We start from the raw sequence: 27,047 nt of genomic DNA, 5'->3' as shown, positions 1-27,047 counted from the left end.
TAAAGAGCCATATGTGGCCCTGGAGCCACAGGTTGCAGACCCCTGAACTAAATCATTTGCATTTGTTTGCATCTTTCTGATGCAATCACACCTGCCGAAATGAAAACATATAATATTTTTGTAAAAAATCTCAAAAAACAGTGTCTGAAAACTTTCCTCCACTACTGTATATGACAGACAGATCCACATTTTTGAAATACCTGAGATGCATTCCTCCTTTTTGCATGTTGCTATATTTCTTACTCTGGTTTTCCTGAGTGAAAAAAAAAGAATGTTTTCATAGGAACAGTTTGCTCTGTGTCAAGGCAATTTCTATTGGAGACATGCTAGGTTCATTATCATTGTAAAGTGGTTGTTTGCGGTGCTTCCACGTGACCAGGGCGACACGTGCCACAAACATGAGGCAGGAAATACCCAGGATCAAACCTGGAAAACAAGACAAAACAAATGTAAGATATAAACACGATTAAAAATTCGCTGCCATGGTAACAAGTGTCCAACAGTACCTCCAAAGATAAAGGTGCTACTATAAGGAGCAAGAGAGTTGTTTAGGCTCGCAGCTAACCACAGGATTACTACAGGGTAGATAGTCAAGATGTAACGCACATGCTCATCCAGGTAGAAGTTCTCTAACAAAAACCTAGGAGCGAAGAGAGAATAAGATAAAAGTTATGGGTATCGTCTTTGCAAGGGGAAGAGAAACTGCCGTGGGATAAATGATCAAACACAGCAGGGGTTCAGCCTCACCAGGCAAACAGCTCCATCAGAAGCAGCAGCTGTGACAGCATTGCACAATCACATCTCGGCGTCCCTGTCTGATGTTGTAAGTATATCGTCAGGTTGAGCAGAGTGGAAAGGGTCCCCCATGTTGCGTATACTGCAACTCCATTTTGTACCTGATTTAACACAATGAAACAAGACACAAAGGATGAAATAATTATCGATGCACGCAGTGGCTCAGATAGGAAAATCAAGGTCACTGACTGAAAAATGTGGAAATATTTGGCCTAATTCAGTCAAAAAAATCTGTTTAATGCTTACAAATAGGTCTATGAAAAATTTATGGGTTTTTGTCTCAGTTATAGCAGGGCACCAGGCAACCGGCAGAAAGAAGTCCTACACCAAGACTACAATTATTACTAACAATATTTTGTTTATGCTTTGGTTTTCAGGTGGATTGAAACAGAAATCCCTTGTAGTTTGGCAGCTTTAGAGGTGATTTGTCCCCCAATTTTTCTTGATCCACAACAGTTGTAATGAACTATTTATAATGACTAGTCAGGTGAAATACTGGCAGTTTTGAGAGAAAGCTAAGCATGTAAAGTCACTATTCAGACTTGAGAGTTACTAGTCCTTTTATGTTACCAGTTTGGGAATTGTTTTTTTTTTTCTCTCTCTCTCTTTTCTTTACTTTTTCTCCTTTCTTTTTACTGTAACTGGATCTTTGTATATACTGTAACTGGATCTGTGTATTCTGATTTTGCATCCTGAACCTTTTTTATTTTTTAGAGGACCCCAGGAAGACTAGCCTGGTGTTTGTGTGTCAGTTAATGGGGATCCTCAACAAAGAATAAACAAAGAATAAACAAAGTAAAAGTAAATAAAACAAAGCTTGGACATTACTAAAAACTGGGAGTGCAGGAGTGAAAGTATATTGTCTTGACAGTTGATGGAAACATTAGGTGTGCTTGCTTTTATTCATTTCTTACAAGTCCTCTGTTTGCATGAAAGCAGTTGTATCACTGGTTCCCAACCTTTTTTGGCTCGTGATCCCATTTTAACATCACAAATTTCTGGTGATCCCAGACATTGAAAATGGAGTTGTTTTTTGTTTTTTGTTTTTTTTTGCTAAAATGAATTTGTTTATGATCATGTAATAGTTTGCTACACCATGTTGCAAATAAATGTTAATTTTAGATGACATTTAGGATATATAATGTGTATAATGCACTTTTTTGGTGTTTGCCTCTCAGTTTCTCTTGGAGATGTCTTAGCAGGGCCAGGTGGCTGAATAAATCTTTCCATTCTCTTTTCGGTCCGGTTTTCCAACTGCGACTGTGTCCAGGCAGGTTGAAGCGTACTAACACACACGGTCACATGATCGGGTCAATCAAGATATGCCCTGTCAGACATTATATCAGATATTATATCCTGCATTTTATTTGAACTGGATTTTTATTAGGATAAGTATGTGGTGTTTTAATTATAATGAAATACAGGGTGGGGAAGCAAAATTTACAATATTTTGAGGCAGGGATTGAAAGACAGTGTATGGCCAGTTAGTTTATTGAAAGTCATGAGAATTTATTTGCCACAAGAAAATTTGCAAAATAGAAAATGTTTTTATTCTATGTGTCTTCCTTCTTTCTCAATAACTGCCTTCACATGCTTCCTGAAACTTGCGCAAGTGTTCCTCAAATATTCGGGTGACAACTTCTCCCATTCTTCTTTAATAGTATCTTCCAGACTTTCTTGTAATAGTTTTGCTCATAGTCATTCTCTTCTTTCCATTATAAACAGTCTTTATGGACACTCCAACTATTTTTGAAATCTCCTTTGGTGTGACGAGTGCATTCAGCAAATCACACACTCTTTGACGTTTGCTTTCCTGATTACTCATATGGGCAAAAGTTTCTGAAAAGGTATGGATAATAGTGTTAGGTATGATTATGACATCAGTATATGTTTGGTTTCAAAACAATTGACGTAGTGCCTGCTGAGAAAAAACAACTAAATGTTCATAGTAAATTTTGCTTCCCCACCCTGTATATATTGAATCATTAAAAGATATTTTTTATTAGTAATTTTATTTTTATCAATTACTAGAAATTTCAGGTGACCCCATTTGAATTTCAGGCGACCTCACGTGGGGTTGTAACCCCAAGGTTGAAAAACACAGAGTTATATACTGTATTACTACACTATCTGAACCACTGGGACTGTACTACAGTGTAGTATATCACTATCATAAAGGCAAAAATAGCTGCAAAAAAGGAAGTTAATGAAGGCATATCATTATATTTATTATGTCTGACTGAGCTTTAGCAGTTTCCAAAGAAGAATAGAGTAAAATTGCAGAGCCAAGATGTGCAAGCTGGATTGAAACCTATCCACACAGGTACAAGGCAAAGATGAGACAACTAATTACTGACTTGAAAGGGGTTAATATTTATGGAAGCATGTATTTTACATCATATACTTTTAATCAGTTGACATTACAATAGTTGGATGTTCTTTTTTTGGACTGTATACTTTAGATGATCAGCCAAGTCATGGAAAATAGGGGTAGGACAATATAAGCTTGGCTTCTTCCTCCTCCGTTTCAGACATATAATGTTGTTAAAGAGCCACAATGAAATTATTATTTTTATTATTATTATTATTATTATTATTTTTTTTTTTTTTTTTTTTTTTTTTTTTTTTTTTTTTTTTTTTTTTTTTAACATTTTTTCTTTTTTTGGTTAACTTATTACCTTCAATATTCTGGATTGTTCCATTAAAAATTGTTGCTATTTCCTTTTTGCAGTTTGTTCACCTTTATATTTTATTCCTACTTATGTTTAAAATAAAGTTTATCATTATCATTGCTTTATAGAAATCTGTTTGAACATTAACATTTAATATTTTTTGGGCAAACTCTTGTCAAAAATCTAAATCACATTGATTATGATCCTATTTATAAATGCAATAACAGGGAAAATGTCCAAGGGGGTACTCTACATCTCACAATAGCCAGGGCAGTTTTGTAGCCTTTCAGCCATCTGCAGTTGGGTCAATATTTAATTGAGGGACTTTTTGAGTTCCCTTTACAGGGTAACATAGTTGATATTTATAATTGAAATTTTTGCTGTTTTCGGGCCTAAATTCAACATAACCATAACACCACATGGCATTTTTACAGAAAGATTCTTCTAAATATATTTACAATTGAGTAAAATTGAAAGTTATTTATAAAGATATTGTAGTAACACTGTTGACATGAAAGTGCGACTTGACTCACACACTTGACTCACACACTACTTTATATTAAATAACTGAGAAAGAGGAGAAAGAACATAACTTGGAATCTAGCCAGTGTTTTCTTCAGGAGGAAATGACATCATGCAGAGCAGGTCATGTGATCTGGAATTAACACACTTCCTTCAGAGGTGTTTTTGTAAAGGGTAACTTAGATGAAAGTGATTTCTCAGACACATATACAATTTGTTATTTTCCATATAAAATTTGATATATTGGCAAAAAAAAAAAAAAAGATCTGTCATGATTATCTCAACTGAATAAAAAGAAAACAATCAAAACAATTTTTGAATAAGTTCATTTTGTTATTGTTTAGCTAATTAGAAGGTGGTTGTTATTAAATTTGGACGGTTATTTAGTTGATATTTTAGTATATCTAGTCATTTTTTTTATTTATAAGTGATTGTTTCCATAATTAAATAATTATGGAATTTTTAAAGACATCATAATGAGCATAAAAAACTTTTTTTTTTTTTTCAACTTTTAATAAAGCTGTATTGAAGATATATCCCATGGACTTCAAAAGTCCCTTAATTATATATTGACCCAGTTACAGTACACTGTATTTTTTGTCTACGAATTCATATTAATCTTTTTTGGGAAAATTTTCAACCAACCCATTCTATTGTATGAAGTGTAGGTCCTGTAATGAAAATAGAGGTGTCCGAAATTTTTCGTCCCCTAGTGTATGTAGTACCAGAACCCAGACGATGTTTGTGGAAAGCAGCTAATGTAAAGCTATAAGTAGCTTCCATGGGAGCTGGCAATATCCTAATCCTGCAGCACCTTTGAAAGCCTCAATTGCAGTTTCCTCCCTGGGTTATAGTACGGTCATGTGACCTTATCTATTGCCTCTTAAAAGTCAGGAAGTGACTGGAAACCAATCTCAAGGCTTTTGCAGTGATCCAAGAGGGCTGCTTGGAGCATCCTAATCTCAGGTCACAGACGTCGCACAAGGGTTGGTCATCTAAGCGAGCAGGAAGGATTCACTCTGCAGATACTGGTGATGGAGCAGTCAGCAGCTTTAGGACTACTCGCTTTATCCTTATAGTCTGTCAGCAGGATGCAGTGAGACTATGGCTACAGTGGCTATACCATATGGTAAGCTGAAGTGACTGATTAACAGATTCCATTTGTTTTTAAAGATAAGGTTTTTTTTTTCCAGTAAATGGTGATCCAGACACTGATTTATGCAACAGTTGCACATGTAACAGTCTTGTAAACCAGTACCCTTTACTCCAAAGAGCACCTTTGTTTAGTGTTTATACCTATTTTCACAAGGGTTTTACTCATGGTGACACCATTATATATGTCAAAGTCCATGTATAGAAACTGGTATATATAGTGACAGTCAGTAGAAACTTTGAGGTAGAAATGTATGCATATTTCTACTTGTAGGGGGGTTGTAATTATTCATTGTGGATTTATTGATGACTTAGTGCTCGGGTAGTTGAGATAATGATGAGTTGTCATTTTGTCACACTTCATTGCACATGGGTTGGTCTCTTTGCAAAAGTGGACCAAATACACATTGAACAATACTCAGTGGGTATCTGCACAATTTGAGGATTGGTTTTGAAGGCCTATATAAAGGCCCAAAAAAGGCCACTATTGTTAGTCCAGTGAACGGCATCATGCTACATCTATCATGTGAACAACGTCTCCGGGTACTGGGTATGGTGGAGGCCGGTTTGAGCTACAGTGATACAGCCAGGCCTATGTATGGGCTGTTCCCAACCCACAATCAGAAACCTGGCTGAACACCACAGGCTCTGTTGACGATAGACCGCGTCCAGGGCGAGAGAGGAAGACAACTCCAGACCAGGACCACTACTGTTGTGACTTTGTGTTTGGCAGGTGCCATTTTCTTTTGTTAAGTTTTTTGTTTTGAAATTATTCTTGAAACTTTAGATTTTTGTTTCTGTATGCCAACATCCTAAACAAATGATTCATGTGAAAAAATTCTAGTTTAGGGTTTCAAAATAAAAAATTATGTCGAAAAATATGGTCTCAAAGTTTTCATTGACTGTGTGACAGTGTATATATGTATTTTTTACCAGTATTCTGAAGAGCCACAGGTCTTCTTTGTGGTATTTGTTCAACCAAGCTCCATAGATCTTCAATCCATGACAGGAGAAAAACAAAATCAAATAATCAGTAAACGTCATTAGTCCTGAAGTTATCAGCATCGGCAGCAACAACCTGTAGGCACAGAAAACCAGTAAATTAAACTACCAGGAGCTATGGTGCACAAACAGATGGTTATGTGGTTTTTCGGAGTAGAGAATCATGTTTGGTTGGCCATCTTGAACTTGTTACACTTACTCTCTGTCAAACAGGAACAACCATGTAATGTTCAAGCAGAAATTGATGATAGTAGAAACATGAAATCCATAGGGTAGCACTGCAGGCGTGGTGTACATCCAGTCATAAGCACTCCTGCACGGAGCAAGGATAATGTTGTTAAATTAGAGAGGGAAAATACACCCAAGCAAACAAATTGTGCCTGTAGGGAAATAATCAGACTCTTTCATACAATGTCAGAGTAATCTGCAACATGTAGAGAATAATGGCAGCATAGGGGAATGCTAAATTGCCTCTGGACTGGGAGGAGTGATATTCTGCATGCACTAATACAGATAAAAGTACTATGAAAAAAAGAGTGATCCGGTTATTAGGTGTAATAAATTATGCATACAAATAATGGCAAATGCAAAATCCTACCTTCTACAGAGTCCTGATAGAAAATAAATAAACATAGCGCACACCCAAAAATATATGAAATCCCAGACAAAAAAAGTCCACAAAGCAGGAGTAATTGGTGTTGTATATTTCAGTATCACATCCTCTGTAGTCTGTCTGAAAACACCTGCAGAGAGATAAGCAGTTGGTATTTATTCTTTAAAATGCAATTTTTCAGTGATTTGGTTTATCTGACAAATACTCACCGGTTTTAGCACCAAATCCTGACAGAGAGTTGAATGTTATTGCGGCAAAAAATGTAAAAAATCCAACCAACATGAGCACAGTACGCGCTTTTGTGTGATTCACCATGGTGATGATCTGAGGGTAAAAGTCCACAAGAGGATAAAACAACCTCAAACGACAAATAAACTACTTTTTGTCCTGTAATTCCCTAAACTCCACCTGAAATGTAGAAATCTTTCAAAGCCACGTTGTTACATGAGTAAATGAAAACGATCTCAGTGTTACTATTGAATATAGCCGAGCAGGTAAAGGTCAGATAGAGACAGCACAAATCATAACCTGTCTTGGCATGATCTACCATATTGTGTCATCCTTTTTTATGGTCCTGCTGTGTGAATCTGTTATCTTCCCCTGCCATAAACTGATTACTTGTTACCTGTTAAACTCAAGGTAAACAGTAAAGACCAGGGAAAAAATCTGAATATAATTTCACAGCGAGACACAATATGTTCCCCTGAAGCAGAACATCTGCTCAGAAATCAAAACTTGCAGCTTGGCAAAAAACAGCTTAATATTAGTATGAAATGTTGTAGCTCTTACCTTAAATCAGGTTTTTTCTTTAAAGCTAAAATGTTGGTATCTTGTCAGAACTATTTGTAAGAACAATTAGAGATCTGCCTATTTCTATATAGTGTTTTAATCTCTGAATAGTCTATCTCACATGTATGTTCACATTACTGGGGTGAAGTGAAAGCATAGGGTTGAAACTTTGCTATTTTTTTCTGTTTCATGCTCAACAGAATTAACGTGATATAAAATCACTAAACATGTTGTAATTGCAGTTTCCTTCCACACTGTGGCACTATTGCATGGTAGCATGGCAGGAAGAGCCTTTTTCATTTCATACCTCTAGGCACCATGAAGCAACTAATGTAAACTGTATTTTACATAAGATGGACCTTATGATTTAAGCCACATAAAATCCAGAAAAATGACAGATTTCTACTCAGTCTCCTGTTCCTGAGCTTAACTGATTTCTTTTATCAGTTATCCTACTTAACCCATTGTGGTGGAGACAGGATCCTTTAGAGACAAACAGATTATATTAACACTTTCATGCATGAATTATGAGAACCTTAATCACAATTTTTCCTCCCTGTTTTTATTCCTCTTTAGGCCTGAAAAAACAAAACAAAACAAAAAAAACAATGTGATTAACATTTTTATATGAACCTATTTTGCATGGAGTTGCAAAAATGTCCACTCAGATGGATATGATACATGTAATTTTTGAAACCAAGAAACGTGTATTTACCGATCTACTGTGTGAAAACTATGAAATAAAAAGACTTTTAATGCAGCTGATCTGGTGTTTTCTCATATTTAAACATAATCTAATACTAGTTATTACTCACTTCATGGAGATAATATCCAAAAAAAAAAGATTTTGTTAAAGAAAAAATGATAATTACAGTCTGTTAACAATTAGCAATTGATTTACACTCAAACATCTCACTGCATATCAGGTTTATCAAGAAAAGCAAAGTTACATAATGTAAAAGTGTCCACTGTGTTGGCTGATATGGAACTAAAACAACAAAACCCATGAATATACAAGAGAACAGCTGTAGAATAGCTGTCCACTGTAGTGACCACTATGCATGAAAGGGTTAATATAGGTATTTATTCGCTTAACCCTTTCATGCATAGTGGTCACTACAGTGGACAGTTATTCTACAGTTGTTCTCTTGTATATTCATGGATTTTGTTGTTCTTTTCATTGTTTTTTTGTTTGTTTGTTTTTTTACACATATCTTTATTAAAGTTTTAAGACACTACATATCTTTTGTGACATGAATTGGTAACATTATGTAGATCTCTCCTGAGCATAAACCCCCAGAAACACAAGCTCTCCCCATAGTTTTTACACAATTTATCAGTAAATACATGTTTCTGTGTGTCAAAAATTTAACATGTGGTGTCCAGCTGAGTGGACATTTTTTGCAACTTCATGAAAAATAGGTTCATAAGATTTTTTTTTTTCATTATTATTTTTTTAAATGGATTTTTAAATTTTTTTTTTAATTATTTAATTTTTTTTTATTTTTTTATTTTTCAGAAGAAAATTTTCAATCACATTGTGTTTTTTCACGCCTAAAGAGGAATAAAAACACTCAGGAAACAATTTTGATCAAGGTTCTCATAATTTGTGCATGAAAGGGTTAAAATAACAGTACATACATGAATTGAGTGATACGTCCATTTAACAAGCGGTCATGACCACAGAAGAATACAGTGGAGACAGTGAGTCAAGGAAGGAAGACCCAGGAAAAGCAAAAGCGAGCAAGAAAAGGAGGACTTTTTGGATATCTGTGTGGATACATCACTGGGGATGTGGTCTAGATAGATAGATAGATAGATAGATACTTTATTAATCCCGAAGGAAATTCAAGTATTCAGCAGCTTTACATACAGCACGAGACAAAAAACAGACAGACCAAAACACAACACAACAGTGGGTTATGAGCCAGTCTGACATTAGGGTTAGTATATGTACTCTAAAAGACACTTGCTAAAGAACTAAAGAACTACTGGTCTGGGTGTGTGTGTGTGTGTGTGTGTGTGTGTGTGTGTGTGTGTGTGTGTGTGTGCGTGTGCGTGTGCGTGTGTGTGTGTGTGTGTGTGTGTGTGTGAAACCAGGTATGGACCTTAGAGGGGAATAAAGCCCCAGACATGGAAATGTCACACAAGTGGTTATGTAATAATCAAATACTTGACCAAATATGTCCAAATGATGCCACTACCCTTCAAGATCAATACTTTCACAAAAAATGATATTTAATCAATAGCTACTTTCTCACTAGTCTTTACTACAGATAGAGGCGATAAACCCTGATGTTGACATTACAGGAAAAAACTCCTCTAAGACCCGTCACTAAGCGGTCACCATCTCTGGTCTGCAGCAAAGCCGATTCTGAAAACATTTTTAGGAGCTTTGACCTCTACCTCAGATCCACATCAGATGAAATGACAAAATGATGGAACACAATTAAACATAATATTGAACTATATACTGTCATGAGTATGTAGATGGTTATACAGATGTATTACAGAGTAATGACCAACCGAGTGAAACAACTTTTTTTGAGTGAGTGAGTGAGTGAGTGAGTGAGTGATGTATTTATTTTGAATATGAATGTCAAAACAGAAGAAAATAAATAAACAAAACACTTAAACATTAGACATAAGACATATAATACATATTCAAAAAGGAGTGAGAAGAATTACAACTTATAAACTCCCACCCCTTCTCCTTATATAATATATAACAGTTATAACCTTCCTAGTCTAAGCATATTTCTACTATATGCTATAATATGACTGATACTTATTATTAAAAAATTTGGCTTCTGGCTTTATATTATTATGAACAAATGTAATATGATTTATGTAAACACATAATACAATAACACATACATGTAAACACATATTCATACACAGACCTATACACACACACACACACATACATACACATATACTTACACACATTTATATATACAGGGTGCGGAAGCAAAATTTACAATATATTGAGGCAGGGATTGAAAGACAGTGTATGACCAATTAGTTTATTGAAAGTCATGAGAATTTATTTGCCACAAGAAAATTGACATAATAGAAAATGTTTTTATTCTATGTGTCCTCCTTCTTTCTCAATAACTGCCTTCACACGCTTCCTGAAACTTGCGCAAGTGTTCCTCAAATATTCGGGTGACAACTTCTCCCATTCTTCTTTAATAGTATCTTCCAGACTTTCTCGTAATAGTTTTGCTCATAGTCATTCTCTTCTTTCCATTATAAACAGTCTTTATGGACACTCCAACTATTTTTGAAATCTCCTTTGGTGTGACGAGTGCATTCAGCAAATCACACACTCTTTGACGTTTGCTTTCCTGATTACTCATATGGGCAAAAGTTTCTGAAAAGGTATGGATAATAGTGTTAGGTATGATTATGACATCAATATATGTTTGGTTTCAAAACAATTGACGTAGTGCCTGCTGAGAAAAAACAACTAAATGTTCATTGTAAATTTTGCCTCCCCACCCTGTATATATATATATATATATATATATACATACATACATATACATATACATACACATACCACATACTTGTAGATATTTATAACACCCAGTAATCCCAAACACCTCCCTCATCCCGGTACCTCTGAAAAATTGTGTTTTTGTACCTCCTTTTAAATTCTTTCATGCTTGGACGTTGCTTTAACTCTATATTGAATCTGTTCCACAATCTCACCCCGCTGACTGAAACACAAAAATCCTTCCTAGTCATGCGTATTAAGTAAATTTTCAAGTTAATTTTCCCCCTAAAATTATAACCCTCCCCTTAAATTATAACTTTAACATGAATATGAACTTCTGACTGTCAGCTGTAGCAGACTCTTTACACCAGCACTTGCAATCAATGTGGTTACCAATATTGTTGTTATGTGGTTGATATTGACTGACTGCAAAAACTTATATGAGTCCATTATTAATTAGTCCACAGGCTGTGATAATTCAATTTGATTGTGGTGGTTGCTCGTGTAGATCCCTCGTTGGTGACACAGGCTGTCTGCCTCGTCACCTCATTGGGCTTTTGGCTGCCTCGGTGGAGAAGGATGCTATTTCACCCTTTCCCTTTCCCAAACATATACCACTGAACAAAAGCATCTACTGATCTAAAATGTTTAATACCTGTTGATCCACTAATCCTATCAATACATGTAAATAATTGGTGTAAAATACAGTTTGTCATCTTTTCATGGTCATCAGATATGACCCATTTGGACGTTCAGAGGCTCCGTAGTGATCGTGGAAACACCATCATCTTCTACAAAATTGGTCCACCAGTAAAACCCATGGAGTTGGATCAATGACAGTGGATGGACACACTTGGTTTATGTTCAGTTAATGATATATTTGTTGAAAAAGTCCCTTTTTCTTTAGCTTTCTCTGTTTTTGATATAATAACCAATAATCAATTTTAATCTGAGCTTTTATGAACATCTACGTGACCAGTGAATTAAATATTGGTACATTTCTGATTTTCACAGAAAAATTCAAAATACAGAGGGTAATATTATAATAAATGATAAATAAATCTCTTAAGAAAAGTTAAATAGAGAGAAAAATGAATTTGGGAACCGGCATAAAAGTAGCTCTGGGTCTAAATGGGTTAATCAGTGATCAGTGTGCAAGATTTAAATGAGTGTAAGTAGAAACAGATTATAGTATCCATAATTATGGTTTCATTAGTTTCTAATCACATTATCAATCAATCAATCAATCAATCAATCAATTAAACTTTATTTGTACAGCACGTTTCATACATGGTACATGTAGCACAAAGGGCTTAGAGTAAATCCCTTTATCTTAGAGTGAATCCCTTATATCTTATAAATACATTCAAAGTCATGTTAAATGAATGGGAAAAAGATAAATGTGGATGTAGATGTTTTCCTAATTGACTGAATGGGGTTCTGCTTTGAAACACTTTTAAGGGACATTGTTGTTATACTTAATAAACATACATACTTAAAAGTACGTATATTTGTACTGTTTAAAACGATGGTGGTGTTTTCTTATTTTAGTGTTTTATGTATGGTTTCAGAACTGACTTTTATTTTTGTTTTATGTATGTTTTTAGTGTGGATGTATGGCTGTGATTTCTATTTTTTTGTAACTTCTGCTGCTGCTATTTTGGCCAGGACACTCTTGAAAAAGATATTTTTAATCTCTAGCTTTTTTCTTGGTAAAATAAAAGCTACAATAATAATAATAATAATAATAATAATAATAATAATAATGATAATAATAACTAGAAAAGCACTCGAAGAGCGCAGACCTCTGCCAAGGCAGATCAGTTGCCCCCCCAATCATCACCAAAATGTAATTATTTGTTCCTTGTGCCAACATCAACATTTCCTGAAAATTTCATCAAAATCCGTCCATAACTTTTTGAGTTATCTTGCTAACAAACAGACAAACCCCTCCCGCCGTTCCTTGGCAGAGCTAATAATGATAATCATAATAATAATAATAATAACTACACAAGGCTGGTCAACCATGCATAAGGGCTCAGATGGAGACTTGATTTGCTCCTAGTTCATAATAATCTAAATACTGAATAAACACGGTTGTCCTGCCCCCAACAAAATGCACAGAAATCAAATATAGACAATATTCAGATCTGTCTTTCAGTCTTGTAAGTGCCTTGGTCACTTGGCTATTAATAAACATGAAATAAATAGTACATAGTAAATTACATGGAGACAGGGATGGGAATGAGAATCTGTTCCAGCTGAGAAACTGGATGCAGAATCATTTACACCTCAGAGGTTCTGAAGGAACCTGCCTCCCCCTTGTGTGAAAGCAGGTGTCAATATTTACAGCTTGATAACAAGATGAAGTGGAATTATCCCTCGGGCAAAAAAAAAAAGGGAAAAAAAGATCAGAGCAACTTGCCATGAGAAGCTGTCTCTGCCTCTATCTGACTAATCCACCAGGTTTAGCATCTTTAGCCCTACCCGTGTCCTGCTTGTTTTCCAGCCACTTCCACGACTGCATTCTATGACTCTGTGAGAGTGAAAACTATTTATTATGTGATAAACATCAGCTGGCAACAAACTCACTCACACCGGCTCTAAGCGAGAACACAGCTGTACAGTACGTGCTGTATTTTCCTATTTTAAGACATTAAGTCTTATATGTACAACCGTCGGCTATAGGCTTTCTGTGTGTTAACGTGGAATAAACGGAAAACTACATAATATTGTGAGGTTACTGAGGATGTTGTGTTTAGGGTGGTGGGTTCAAGACAGTAAGAGATGCATTTTAGGAGTTAATGAGGTACTAAATAAGGAATTAGACCAATAAACACAACTAATAATGGCACAGGTATTGATACAATCTTTTGAATTCCCATGTTTTAAGTGTGGTTTAAGTGCTTTTCAGTGCATTGTCAACAAGCAATAGTAGCACTTTTTCAAACCCTCACAACCACACACACTCAAGCACTAGACCTGCACACACAGGTGGTATCAATTAAAGCTGCAGCATTTGAGAGTTTATTAGCGTCGCTGTGCAAAAATGTCAAAATTACCCTTCACCATATTGTACTGTAATTCAAATGATCTAAGACAGGGCTGTCAAAGTCATTTTAGTTCAGGGGCCACATTCAGCTAAATTTGATCTGCAGTGGGCCGAACCAGTAAAATAATAACATAATAATATAGACATAATGTCAACTCCAAACTTTTCTCTATGTTTTAGAGCGAAAAAAGTAAATTTACATTATGAAAAGGTTTACATCTGCAAGCTATCTTTTCAAAAGATGTGAATAACATGAACAAACTGAAAAAATAAGTGTAATTTTAACAATATTCTGCCTCAGTTTATCATTTACACATGTTCATTATAACTTACAGATCACAGTGGATCTACAAATGCACAAAACATTTAGTGTCAGGCAGAATCTTGTTGAAATTATACTTACTTCTCCTAAGATATTTCAGGTTGTTCATATTTGTTGCAGTTATTCACATTTTTGTGTGAAATTATACTTTGTTTTAGTGTAAATACATGAAAATATTTACATTTACAAAGAGAAAAATTTGGAGTTGTCATTTTTTCTATGTTATTATGATAGTATTTGACTGGTCCTGCCCACTTGAGATTGAATTGTTCTGAATGTGGAACCTTAACTTAAAGGATTGTTAATATCTTTTAGTGTAATTTTTGCATTTCATAAATTCATCCCACGGGCCAGACTGGACCCTTTGGCGGGCCGGATTTGGTATGTTTGACACCTGTGATCTAAGAGGACATTTTGGACTTTTGCACCTGCACTACCCTACTTTTTCATCTATTGTCATGTATTTCTGAATGTGTTTAAGACTGTTTTTAAATGCCTGGGTGTGGATTTTAAGTATGTTTGTTCTATGGAGCTGTTTTAAAGGACAATCATCTGGTTTTACTTGAAAAAGACATAATATTTTTCACTTCTCCATGCTTGTTTTCTGGCTGTTTAAAATCTAACCTGTGATGCTTCTGTTTTTTTGTCAATCACAGACAGGTGGGGGTCAGTTTCTGTCAGATCCAATATGACTTGAATGTCGTACAGCTCTACTTTATGTCTCAACACAGAAATCTGCAAAAGTTTTTCATTGTATAGGCGTTTCCTCCACATAGAACCGAAGGCGCTAATTTTTGAAACCAGGTCCCAGAGTGAACAAATCTCAAAACACCACCCTCACATTTTCATGTTTACAATCCATAGGCATCTTTTTTGAAGTGATGACACCATAGCTGAGTTTTGTGCACATGCTCCAGTTCTTCTCTATTTTTGGTGTATTTCTGTGACATTACAGCGCACTTGCAGTAAGGCCTGGCATATGGGTGCTTCTGCGAAACTGGGTTCATTTTGGTACCTGGTACTTTGCCAGCTTTTTTAGACCCAATAATAAAAGAGAAATTTAGACATATTTCCCCCCCAGGATGTACCTAATGATGACCTCAGATAAATGCAAAAAAAAAAAAAAAAAATTATCCTCTTGCTCTGAGCCATCCCAAAATTAATGGATTTTTAATAAAATATTGGGGCCAAAAATAGGACCAAAACTGGGACATGAAAAACTACCCAGGTGTCAGTGCATTTGATCTGGACCACATGGCTTGAAATGGTTTTATATACTGCTATAAATAAAGACACTGTATTAAATTTGATTATCATAGTGTTTTTTCTAATCCAGACATGCAGGTTTTTCATGAATCTCAGTCTCGTTCCAGGGTTTGTATGTAACTCATCGTGTCCACTTGTGTTACATGCAGAACCTGCCCAGTTAAACACATATAAATCACAAGTGATTTTTCAACAGTGGCCATTTTTGTGAAACACTCTGCCTTGCATAATTAGTTCAATTCCCAAAATATACCTGTGAGAAAATAAAGAGATATATACATATTTTTTTTAACTGTAGTGCATAATTTTCGTGTCCTTTGGACTGTGTTACATATAGATTTTTGTACTAAATATAATGTAAAATAACATAAAAATGTGTTTTATCTGAAAAATAGTTTATCTTTTATCTCGCTAAGTATTTATTTTTAAAATAGACCCAAAATGCTTCCAAACTTGCTTCATAACATTAGTCTACATCTGGTTTGAATTTTTAGCCCCCATGTCCTGTTTTTAGGGACCAGTTTCATAGAAGCACCCACATATAATAGTGGTTTCAGTGTTTTTTCGTAGACACAGATTCATCGAGATGGTGCTATGTTTAAAAAAAAACTTTAACAAAAAAGAAATGGATTCTTTTTCGTCTTCACATGGACAAGACCTGAGTCTTTGACTTGGACTGAGAAGAGAAAACTGCAGAAGGAAGGTGTATATTGTCATTCATTCTGATATCGCCTCCTACAGCTTTTAGTCTGTGAGTTTGTGATTAATCCTTTGGTTGCACATTGAAATACAAAGCCAATCATGTTGTGCTATTTCTGCAGTAGCCTCAAGTGGACAATCCAAATTGTGGCGTGGAGAGTGGACATGTTGTATTTTTATGTTATAGTAACAGCCTCTGTAGTCTCTGTTCTATGTTTAATTCATTACTTTGTCAAAGTCAAAGTCAGCTTTATTTGTCAGTTTTACCATATGTACAGCACATACAGACAACTGAAATTACAAAACTCTAAAGCCCACTGTGTCACAAATAGCATACAGTAGTAAAAAAATAGAAAAAAATAGAAAACAGATTATAACTTTAAACCAGTGTTTTTCAACCTTGGGATTGGGACCCCACATGGGGTCGCCCGGAATTCAAATGGGGTCGCCTGAAATTTCTAATAATTGATAAAAAAAAAAATAAAAAAAAAAGCTTGCTAATAAAATAAGAATATATGGTGAGTTGAAATAGACAATCACAATCCATAAAAGACATGACAAACTGTGAAGCTGAAACTGAAGCACCGTGGTACTGTTTATCTTTCATATGTTCATTGTGGTCGGTTTCAGATGCTGCAGCTCTTTCATAATTCAGAGTTTGAGTTCTTGTTTGTTCAGTATTAATTGTCAGCCTTGTAAATACAAGCTGGACTGACTGCACATATCCTGACCAAGGAAAATAAAATTCTCACTTTGTGCAGTAATCCACACCTGGCTTTACTGCTTCCATCCATAATAATATACATTTTATAGACTAAATGTCACCTAAAATCAACATTTATTTGCAACATAGTATAGCAAAATATTACATTATTTAAACAAATTACTCATTTGAATGTCAGGGGTCACCAGAAATTTGTGACGTTAACATGGGGTCACGAGCCAAAAAAAGGTTGGGAACCACTGCTTTAGACTTACAATGTGACTATAAACAGCAGGGGTTTGAGAGAATAGATAAAACAATGTATTGGCATTAGTAAAGTGACTGATGAATTATTGAGTTTCAAGTCTTATAAGTTCAAAACTTATTACTTTAAAGGATTTCATTGTCCTCTGTTGCACCAAATCCCCTCTAAAGGCCTCTTCATAATTATAAAAATGCGATTTAGATCAACATATCCCGTATAATTAGCTTTCTGGTTCATAGAAATCATGAAGTGGAATTGAAACAACATCAAATAAAGCAGGATTTTTTCTGCATCCACGAGTGTCACTATCCATATGCTTCATTTGTTTTGTATCCATGAGTAGGAAATGTGGGCCGGTGGGCGGTGACACCGGGACAACAGAGGTTGAATGTTTCTAAAGGGACTACTCCACCCAGGAAGCTTCCCCTGCCAGTTTCTTCACCCGGCACCAGATGTTGCCTTGTGGTGTATTAATGCTCTGAAATAATTAATGCTGAGCTCCTCCAGGAGAGCTTGGATTAAAAGCTTTATGAACTCTTGCACACAAATAATCAGACACATACGCAGGTACACAGACGCATGTATTATATTCACAGGATGAGTCATAACACCCTGCACATGTGGGAGAAAATATAAAAGCTCTGTACTGATGCTCATGTATGATTACGCTTCTTCTTGACATGTCAAGTCAACAAGCTCTTCGAAGTGTACAAATCTAAATTTACCTGAGAACACTTAACACCGTTGTTGACTTTCAAGCAACAAATAGAAGTGTATTTCGCTTTGTTTTTGATGTAATAATCCTGCGTTGTGTTTAAGCGACTGTTTTAAGCTGAATGACTGATTGCTGTGACCCACACTGCTGGCAGAGGACAAGGCCCAATTTGTCGGCCGTTCATCATCTAATGAATGAAATCATATCCAATTACATGGCCGCCATCTTTGATCACTGACATTGTGAGAGATATATGCATGATGGGTATTATGAAAGATCACTGTCACTTTGGTAATAAATTATGATTCACTTTATGACTCATGTAGGTCTTGGCAACAGTGAATCCTCATAGGCGTTCTGCATCACATGGCACTGATCACATCCAAATGCTGCTAAATATTCAAATATTGTCAACATTTTTGAGACTCTAACTTAGAAAAGCTTGTACTGACAGGGATTCAGATGGAGGGTTTAACTGAAATAGTTTACTGGAAAAAAAAAAAAAAAAAAATTACAGTGTATTAAAAAAAATAAAAATGCTTGAAAATATTCAAAAGTAATGAATGCCAGCAGCTTTCTTGGCATCACTTCTGTGCAGACGAGATTGGACAATTGGGACGTTCCTACATGAACCGTTTGGTAATTAGAGACCATGACTAACAAGCTCTGTGTATTTGGACTGTTTATCTCTTCGCAGCGCAGGCTATGTGACTTTCACGCTATATTTGTAGATGACATTTTTGGATCCCTGTAGACCCAAGTCACCTCCTAATGTCACAATTACACCACCGTGACCAATAGTGGCGCCGGTGCCAACTAGATTACAAATGAGAATGGCAAAGGACGACAAAGGTGAGAAAGGAGGATATTATCCGCTAAATGCAATCAACCTTTACTCCAAGTCTCAGAAGTGTATTATTATGAGACTGATGAGACAATTCTGCACATTTAAAGATGCTCAAGATAAAAGAGGATATTTTAGCTTTCCACAAATTTTGCAGAACAAATTCCCCACAATAGGGTTGTTCCAAAAAATAAAAACAATCCACTGCTTTTGATTGACAATAGACACTGTATTGTCATTTCTGATGATGGCTACACAGGGATCACATCCAATCTTCCCTCCTATCCTCACCTCTCCGCCTGAGACAAGCTATCACAAGAGATAAATCTCCACATATGAAACCACTTTGGTCTGTAAGAGGCTGTCAAAATAATATTTTTATTCCTCCCATGGACCCGAGTAGCCTCTGCTGTCTACTGCTGCACTGTATTATCACTGAAGGTTGGTGTCAAGCTTGGACACTATATGTAGGTACAGCGCACACCAGTCAACACAGCTTTCCTTTCATTTAAACCACAGTGCTTTAAGTGGAGTGTGAGTGGCAGAGGTGTGGATCACAGGACCTTCCAGTGGGGCCACATGAACTCACATTTAGAGTATGTGGAGCACAAAGTCACACGGTGAGAGTGTTTCTACTTAAACTCACTGCAATGAGAAAACAGCAGATTCTAAACACACAAGTGTATACTGTATTAAAGATGACAAATGTTTAGTTTTTAGCTCATCAGCTGATATGCCATGAGCTAGTGTGAAGGCTTTGTGTCCGACGTTGTCTTCGTCGCTGTTGTTGACTTTGTTAGAATAGAATAGAATAGAATAGAATAGAATAGAATAGAATATCAACATCTGTGAGTTTTACTATCAACATGTGCAAATATGCATTCCAGAAAATGTGCACAAATGTTTATGAAAATGATGGATGGAATTATGTCAGCAGGTGTACAGGACATGATCTGATGCAACATGAGAATATATCTGAATGATCTGACATAGACTTAAACAGGACAATACACAAACTAAATCAACCCTCTTATTATGATGGGATAACATTGTGACTCATTGACCCACTTTTTTATTGTTGTACTTTAAGTTTTGATACTGCACTTGTCTCTTGTTTCGTATGTGTTTACTTTTTTTGTTTTACTGTCTGTTTGTTAAAAAAACGCAAAATCTGTTAAAAATAAATTATATTAAAAAAAGAATAGAATAGAATAGAATAGAATAGAATAGAAGACACAAAAAATAGAACAGAAGACACAAAAAATAGAATAGAATAGAATAGAATAGAATAGAATAGAATAGAATAGAATAGAATAGATCTTTATTGCCACTGTCACAAGTACAACGGAAATCAGTTTAGCAGCTCAGTTCAGTTTATTAATAATAATGATGATGATGATGATGATGATGATGATGATAATAATAATAATAATAATAATAATAATAATAATAATAATAATAATAATAAAACATCACTCTTATATAGTGGTTTTTTGGACACTCAAAGACGCTTCACAAACAAACTTAACAAATTTAGCAGCAAAACACTTAGTGAAAAGAGACTGTATAAGAAAAATAAAATAAAATACAAAGATCACAGTGTTAAGAAAGGTGAACTGTGTAAGGGCTTCAGAATAAAATATTAATACACATGTGCTACTAAAGTAATGATAATGGTGATAATGTTAGCAATTTCTTCAAACATTTTCTCTCCTGAAACTTGTGCGATTAATTTCAAATTTTATATGTTGCTTCCTTGGGACAATGTCTACAATGTTTGTTCACAGTTTGAGATATCAATTTTTGAAATATAAAAAATTTGCCTTTACTTATAATGGGCCGTATTTTGATGGTTTATGTCATGTAAATGGTTAAAGACATCAATATAGTTACCATTGAGCACTGATAGGAAGTCATATATGGACTTTCATTTGGGTCCATGACCTTTGACCTTGAGTGACCTTGAAGGATCAAACTCAAGGTCACCGATATCTACATTTCAATAATCCTCTTCTCCAAAATTACTACTCAGATTAATTTCAAATTTTAAATAGATTCCTTAGCAGCTACAGAAGGACAGAGCAGTGACAGAAAGTAACAACACAATGCTAGAAAGCCAATATAAGCAAGTCTAACTTTAGGGGCAGTGCATACTTCTGATGCAGTATAAGCCTACACAAGTGTCTAAATCAGGGGTCTCCAACTCATTTTCTTTCTGGGGCTACATTCAGCCCAATTTGATCTCGAGTGGGCCAAATCAGTAAAATAATTGCATAATAACCTATAAATACCGACAACTCCAAATTTTTGTATTTGTTTCAGTGCAAAAACCCCCATTTTACTTATAATTAAATTGTGAAAAGACTTCCTTTTATAAACTATCCAAACAAAAAAGATGTGAACAACCTGAAAAAAAAAGAAATTTCTTCAGAAAAATAAGTGCAATTTTAGCAATATTATGCTTCAACTTATCATTTATACATGTGCATTATGGATCGAATCTACAAAGACACTGTTGTTCGTCCATCAGTCTCAATGACAACCTTGACTTCAGTTTTTGTGGCTCCTGGAGTGGTTTGTCAGCCCTCTTTTTGCCCTGAAGTATCTGCCACAAAGACACTAAACACTGAGTAACAGGCAGAAAATTGTTAAAATTGTGCTTAATTTTCTTTACCCATTTCAGGTTGTTCATATTTGTTCAGATTATTGACATTTTATTGTTACAGGATAGTTTGTAAATGTAAGTATTTTCATAATTTAATGTTATTTTTTACACTAAAACAAAGACAATAATTTGACAAAGACAAAATTTTGTCATTTATAGGCATTGTGTAATTTTTTTTTCACATCAAACCAAGAAGAACATGGAGCCATTATTTTTTGTAGGTTTTTATGCTGTTATTTTACTTGATATATGGATATCTTAGAGCATTTCCATTTTATAAGCCATTAAATGTCAGGATCTGTGCCTGTGTGACTCTTTGCTCCTCCTTTTTGGTCATGGTCTGTGCCTGTGTGACCCTCAGCTCCTCCTTCTCATAATCATCATTATCATCATCAGACTCACCTGCTGGCGCTGCGTGGCTGCAGCCAATTATCTCTAGCCTATTTAAGGCTTTGGTTTGCAGCCATGCAGCGCTGGTCCATTTCTCTCCATAACCCGGACATTTGTTCATCTTTTCTACGGACTCTGACTCAGGTTTTGTGTATTTTTTTTCACCCGTCTTCTTCTACGGACTCTTACCTAGGTTTTGTGTTAGGTTTTGTTTTCCCGTTGTGTTGTTTTATTTTTTGTTAAATAAACTTGTGTTATTTTTTCCCTTCAGTACTGTGCATTTGAGTCCTCTTTTCCCCCCTGTTGTGACAGAAAAAAAAATACACAAAACCTGAGTCAGAGTCCATAGAAAAGATAAACAAATGTCGGGGTTATGGCGAGAAATGGACCAGCGCTGCATGGCTGCAAACCAAAGCCTTAAATAGGCTAGAGATAATTGGCTGCAGCCACGCAGCGCCAGCAGGTGAGTCTGATGATAATGATGATTATGAGAAGGAGGAGCTGAGGGTCACACAGGCACAGACCATGACCAAAAAGGAGGAGCAAAGAGTCACACAGGCACAGATCCTGACATTTAATGGCTTATAAAATGGAAATGCTCTAAGATATCCATATAGTTACTATTGAGCACTGATAGGAAGCCATATATGGACTTTGATTGAATTAGTTGAGTTCTCCTGCATCAAGACCACAGGACTCTAACATAGCAGCAGAACCTGACCACCTCACACATTCAGTCATTATTGACTCTTGATAGAACATGCTGGTGAGCTATAGTGCCATTGGTCCTATTTTTACTGATTTCCAGGTGTTGTCAGTGGCTTCAAAGTGGGACAGTTTGGCTTTCTCCTCAGTTGTATTTCCCATTTCCCATCTCCCTGTATTCGTTCCTTGTAATATGTAAAAAGGCTCACATTTTCAACAAAACCATTAAGTCACACTCTGTTTTTTGCCTTTTTTTTAGTTTAGAGTGTCATACTTCCTATGCACATAATAGCAGTTGTAGAAGAACTCACATTTTCTTTTATTTTCTACCATATGGTACCAATTTAATACAATACTACTCTATTCACTTTTGGTACCAGGTACTTCAGTTTTTACCACAGACATTATACCCACTCACTGTAGCTGGTCGCCATAGCAATGCTGCAAATAAAATGATGTCTCTGTCGTCGCATATTCAGCTGAATATCTGCAGTTTAACAGAGGAAAGTCTGGAGCTTCTTATTTGAGTCAGGCACAAGTTTTAGTATTGGCTCAGTTTGACAGAGTTTACAGAGATGAAAAACAAAATTCTAGGTAGTATCAACAATTTTTATCTGATAGTAAACCAAAAAAAAAAAAAAAAAGTGCTAGGTCGGGCTGCACGATATTGGAAAAAACTGACATTGTGATTTTTTTTTAACCCTGTGATATATATTGTGGTAAGAAAAAATACTCAGTAGTATATAATGGAATATAAAAAGTATATAAAGTATAATAGTACTGTCACACCTGCAGCCAGACGTTAGTCTGGTCTTGTCTGTCTTTTATGTTTGTTTGTCACTTCCTGTTTTATTTTGTTAAGTTTCCCCTCATGTGTCTTGTCTGTCATCTTTACTTCCTGTTCCCTGTTCATTCTGACCTCTTACCTGATTACCTGTCTCCGCCCTGATTTGCTCCACCTGTGTCTAGTTGTCTTCCCTCCCTTTTGTGTATTTAAACCCTGTCTCTTCCCCTTGTCAGACGCCAGTTTGTAATTCTTGTAGTTCTGACCAGCGTTTTGACCTCGTTTGTTCGTTTGCCTGCCTGTTTTTGGATTCCTCGGTTTCTCATCTTCTGCCTGCTTCCTGTCTGGTTTTTGCCTGCCTCTTCTGATACCTGGTTTTGATCTTCTCGCCCTGACTACCGGTACGTGAGTTTTTGCCTTGTCCTTATGTCCTGTTGCCTGATTGTTTGCCTACCTGTGTATGACCTGTTTCCGTCCCTGACCTCCCTTTGCTTTTCCCTAGTCTGAAAAACACCCCTAACACTGCTCGGGGAGACGGGCTTTCGCCCTCGATCCGGAGGACGAATCAGAGGAGGATATCACCAACTATTATCCTCAAGATTCTGTCACTGATCATTATTTTTCACGTGTGTGTGATCAATAAACCTTTTGAACTATATTTTTGGTGTTTGAGTTCTGCATTTGGATTCTGTGTTTGTACTAACGCCATTACAAGTATATAAAAAGCTGTGTGGTGTCAATGTAAATGGTCAAACAAATTAGATGTGTTCATTGTGGCAACAGGTGCATTAATGCACTGTCGACACAGAGCACGTGTTTCAATATCATCCTTCTTGTAGCTGAAATAATTCCAGATAACTAACGCTGCTTTTCTTTTTTGCACCAAGTCTTCATTTACGGCAATTTTCTCATTGCTCATTTTTCAGTGTTGTTACCAGCAACTCCAAACTGATTAAGAATGATTGTGATTGGTGGATTGGTACGTGCAGTGTGTGTGTCACATACCAAGGTTATTATCATTAAGGAAAACTAATGAAATGATGAAAACTAGCATTGAAAAAAACATTTTCGTTAACTGAAATAACTATAATTAAAAGAAAAAATGATAACTAACTGAAACTGTATTATGTGCTTACAAAACTAAAACGAATAAAAACTAGAAGCACTTGGAGAGCGCAGACCTCCGCCAAGGCTGATCAGTGCCCCCCCCCCCGTGGGCCCCCCCACGCCAAGGAGGTTATGTTTTTGCCAGGGTTTGTCTGTCTGTCCGTTAGTGTGCAGCATAACTCAAAAAGTTATGGACAGATTTTGATGAAATTTTCAGGGTTTGTTGGAAAGGGGGCCCCCCCACCCCCGATCACCACCAAAATTTAATCATTTCTTCCTTATCCCATTTCCAACAAACCCTGAAAATTTCATCAAAATCTGTCCATAACTTTTTGAGTTATGTTGCACACTAACGGACAAACAAACAAACCCTGGCAAAAACATAACCTCCTTGGCGGAGGTAATTAATGATAAAATCCCCACGTTTTTTCCTTTGTCAATGTCGGATTGATATGAAATCAATTTTTTTCGCTCGAGCAATTTTAGCTGGCAGCACCATACGGCATTTCAGTTTGACACTTCTCGTCACTTGTCGTTTCCAGTCGTGTTCTCGTCTCCACTCTACCTGGAAACATGGAGACTAAAGTTGGGAGAAAGCAGCAGAGTCCTGTCTGGGATTTATTTGGATACGACTGCGAGGAAGATAAGTGTTATGAAAAAATTTTCCAAAACTAAGCATTTAGAAAAAAACGAAAACTAATAAAACAAACCGAAACCGAAAAAAAAAATAAAGCAAACCTGCCCTAAAAACTAATTAAAACTAACTGATTTAGAGGGAAATTAAACTATAATGAAAAATCCAAAACTATAACTTTGTAACATACACTTAAAATTAGATGAGAACACGTCGAATTCATTTACCTCCTACATTGCAGGACTTGCGATTTGACTATTGCGCACACGTACATCACGATGTCGATGCTCAAACAATATACTGTGCAGCTCTAGTGCTAGGTATTGTTCAGTCATACATGTTACTGTCTGCATTGTTTCACAAATGAATGAAATGTTTGTTTTATGTATGGTTCGACTCTGACTGCTCACACGTACTCATTCTGAGCTTTATAAAAAAAAGTCTATATAAGGTAATGATCCAAAACTTTATTGTAACAAACTAACATTTAACTGCCCGCAGCTTCATGTCCCTCATGGACAGGCTTTCTTTCTTTCTTTCCATCCTCCATGAGTTACTTTCATATCCCCCACCCCCGCGCTCTCATCTCTGGATCCAATACTGTCAGTGCTATAAACTCCCAGCAGCAGAATAAATGGTGGTTTAGTGGCATTGTTAGACTGTCTCAAATGTGGATTTCCTGAATTCCAGAGAAGGTTTGCATGACTTTGTTTCACACAAAAGAACTTTTTCCATGAAACTGCCTTTAGGAAATTCCAATTTTAAGGTTCTTAGAGATTGTATTGTCAATTTAGGTTATTATGTAACATTATAATGGATGCTGGTAATTTCAGCACGTTTGTCTCCAATCTGTTTGACATCCACAAGAAAACCTGGCTTTGCTTCTTGAGCTCAGTATGGATAGTTAATATTTTTCCATTTAATGAAAGCTTATTTGGCCTCTTTCACTTGCAGCAGAGAAACACTATTGTCTTACCCTGTTTTAGAGAGGCTGGTTTTCTTTCATTTATTCATCTTTATTGGAAGTAGGTGGCAGCTAGAGTCATTTGAAACCAAATTATTTTATTACCTTATTATCCTCTTAAAATGTGTCAGAATTAGTGTCCCATTTTCTTAACATATACTTTCCCGTCTGCATAAGCATTTATATCACAATAGTCATTTTTCCATTGACGCTCAAATTGTGTAAATATAACTTGCGCATAAAAATTTACCTAATGGAAAAATGACAACTTCACCAAAAGTCTCATTTTTCGATTAAAAGTTTTTGCGCTGGCAAGAGGTGGTTTTTCAGGTGTGGCACAAATGGTATATCATGCAAAACTGCAATGGAAGGACCTTTTTTCGCAAATAGAGTCAGGTGAATTTAAAAAACCGATGTTGATGGACGTTACAACAATCAAAGAGGAAGAAACATGTTGCAATGTGTGTGGACACACCAGGAAACCTAGTCATTTTTTATAGGGATGCAACGATCCGATACAAATGTCGGGCATCGGCTCCAATACTCAGTGTGTGTACTCGTATTCGTACTCATAAAAGTAATCTGATACAAATGCACCGATACCAGTTACAGCTGTGTGACATTCACAGTTCAGTGCAGCAGGTACAAAACCAAAACTTTATTGTAACAAACTAACATTTAACTGCGCGCAGCTTCATGTCCCTCATGGACAGGCTTTCTTTCTTTCTTTCCATCCTCCATGAGTTACTTTCATATCCCCCACCCCCGCTCTCTCATCTCTGGATCCAATACTGTCAGTGCTATAAACTCCCAGCAGCAGAATAAATGGCAGTTTAGTGGCATTGTTACTGTCTCAAATGTGGATTTCCTGAATTCCACAGAAGG

The 27,047-nt window shown here is 36.0% G+C and overlaps 1 protein-coding gene across 1 annotated transcript; it reads right to left on the bottom strand.

Moving 5' to 3' along the window:
* Positions 1 to 277: 277 nt before the first annotated feature.
* On the bottom strand, positions 278 to 6,988 carry LOC115411707 (uncharacterized). Its single transcript, XM_030123923.1, has 7 exons — positions 6,966 to 6,988; positions 6,742 to 6,886; positions 6,343 to 6,456; positions 6,075 to 6,219; positions 748 to 896; positions 507 to 640; positions 278 to 426 (listed from the first exon to the last, which is right to left on the bottom strand). The coding sequence occupies exons 2-7, from the start codon at positions 6,774 to 6,776 to the stop codon at positions 278 to 280; spliced, it is 726 nt and encodes a 241-aa protein (XP_029979783.1). The 5' UTR covers positions 6,777 to 6,886; positions 6,966 to 6,988.
* Between the last annotated feature and the right edge of the window lie 20,059 nt (positions 6,989 to 27,047).

This window comes from Sphaeramia orbicularis, chromosome 20, assembly GCF_902148855.1.
Source record: "Sphaeramia orbicularis chromosome 20, fSphaOr1.1, whole genome shotgun sequence".
Taxonomy (NCBI): Eukaryota; Metazoa; Chordata; class Actinopteri; order Kurtiformes; family Apogonidae; genus Sphaeramia; species Sphaeramia orbicularis.
Note: the sequence above shows the minus strand (reverse complement) of the source record. Positions and strands in the feature narration are given on the sequence as shown.

What these genes read in the sequence shown, in the direction of transcription:
- LOC115411707 (XM_030123923.1), bottom strand. Translation starts at nt 6,776, where the DNA reads ATGTTTATTTATTTTCTATCAGGACTCTGTAGAAG. An exon ending in TGTGGCTCTTCAGAATACTG is followed by an intron (nt 897 to 6,074) that starts GTAAAAAATACA and finishes GTGTTAAATCAG; the next exon opens with GTACAAAATGGAGTTGCAGT. An exon ending in CTGATGGAGCTGTTTGCCTG is followed by an intron (nt 641 to 747) that starts GTGAGGCTGAAC and finishes CTTCGCTCCTAG; the next exon opens with GTTTTTGTTAGAGAACTTCT.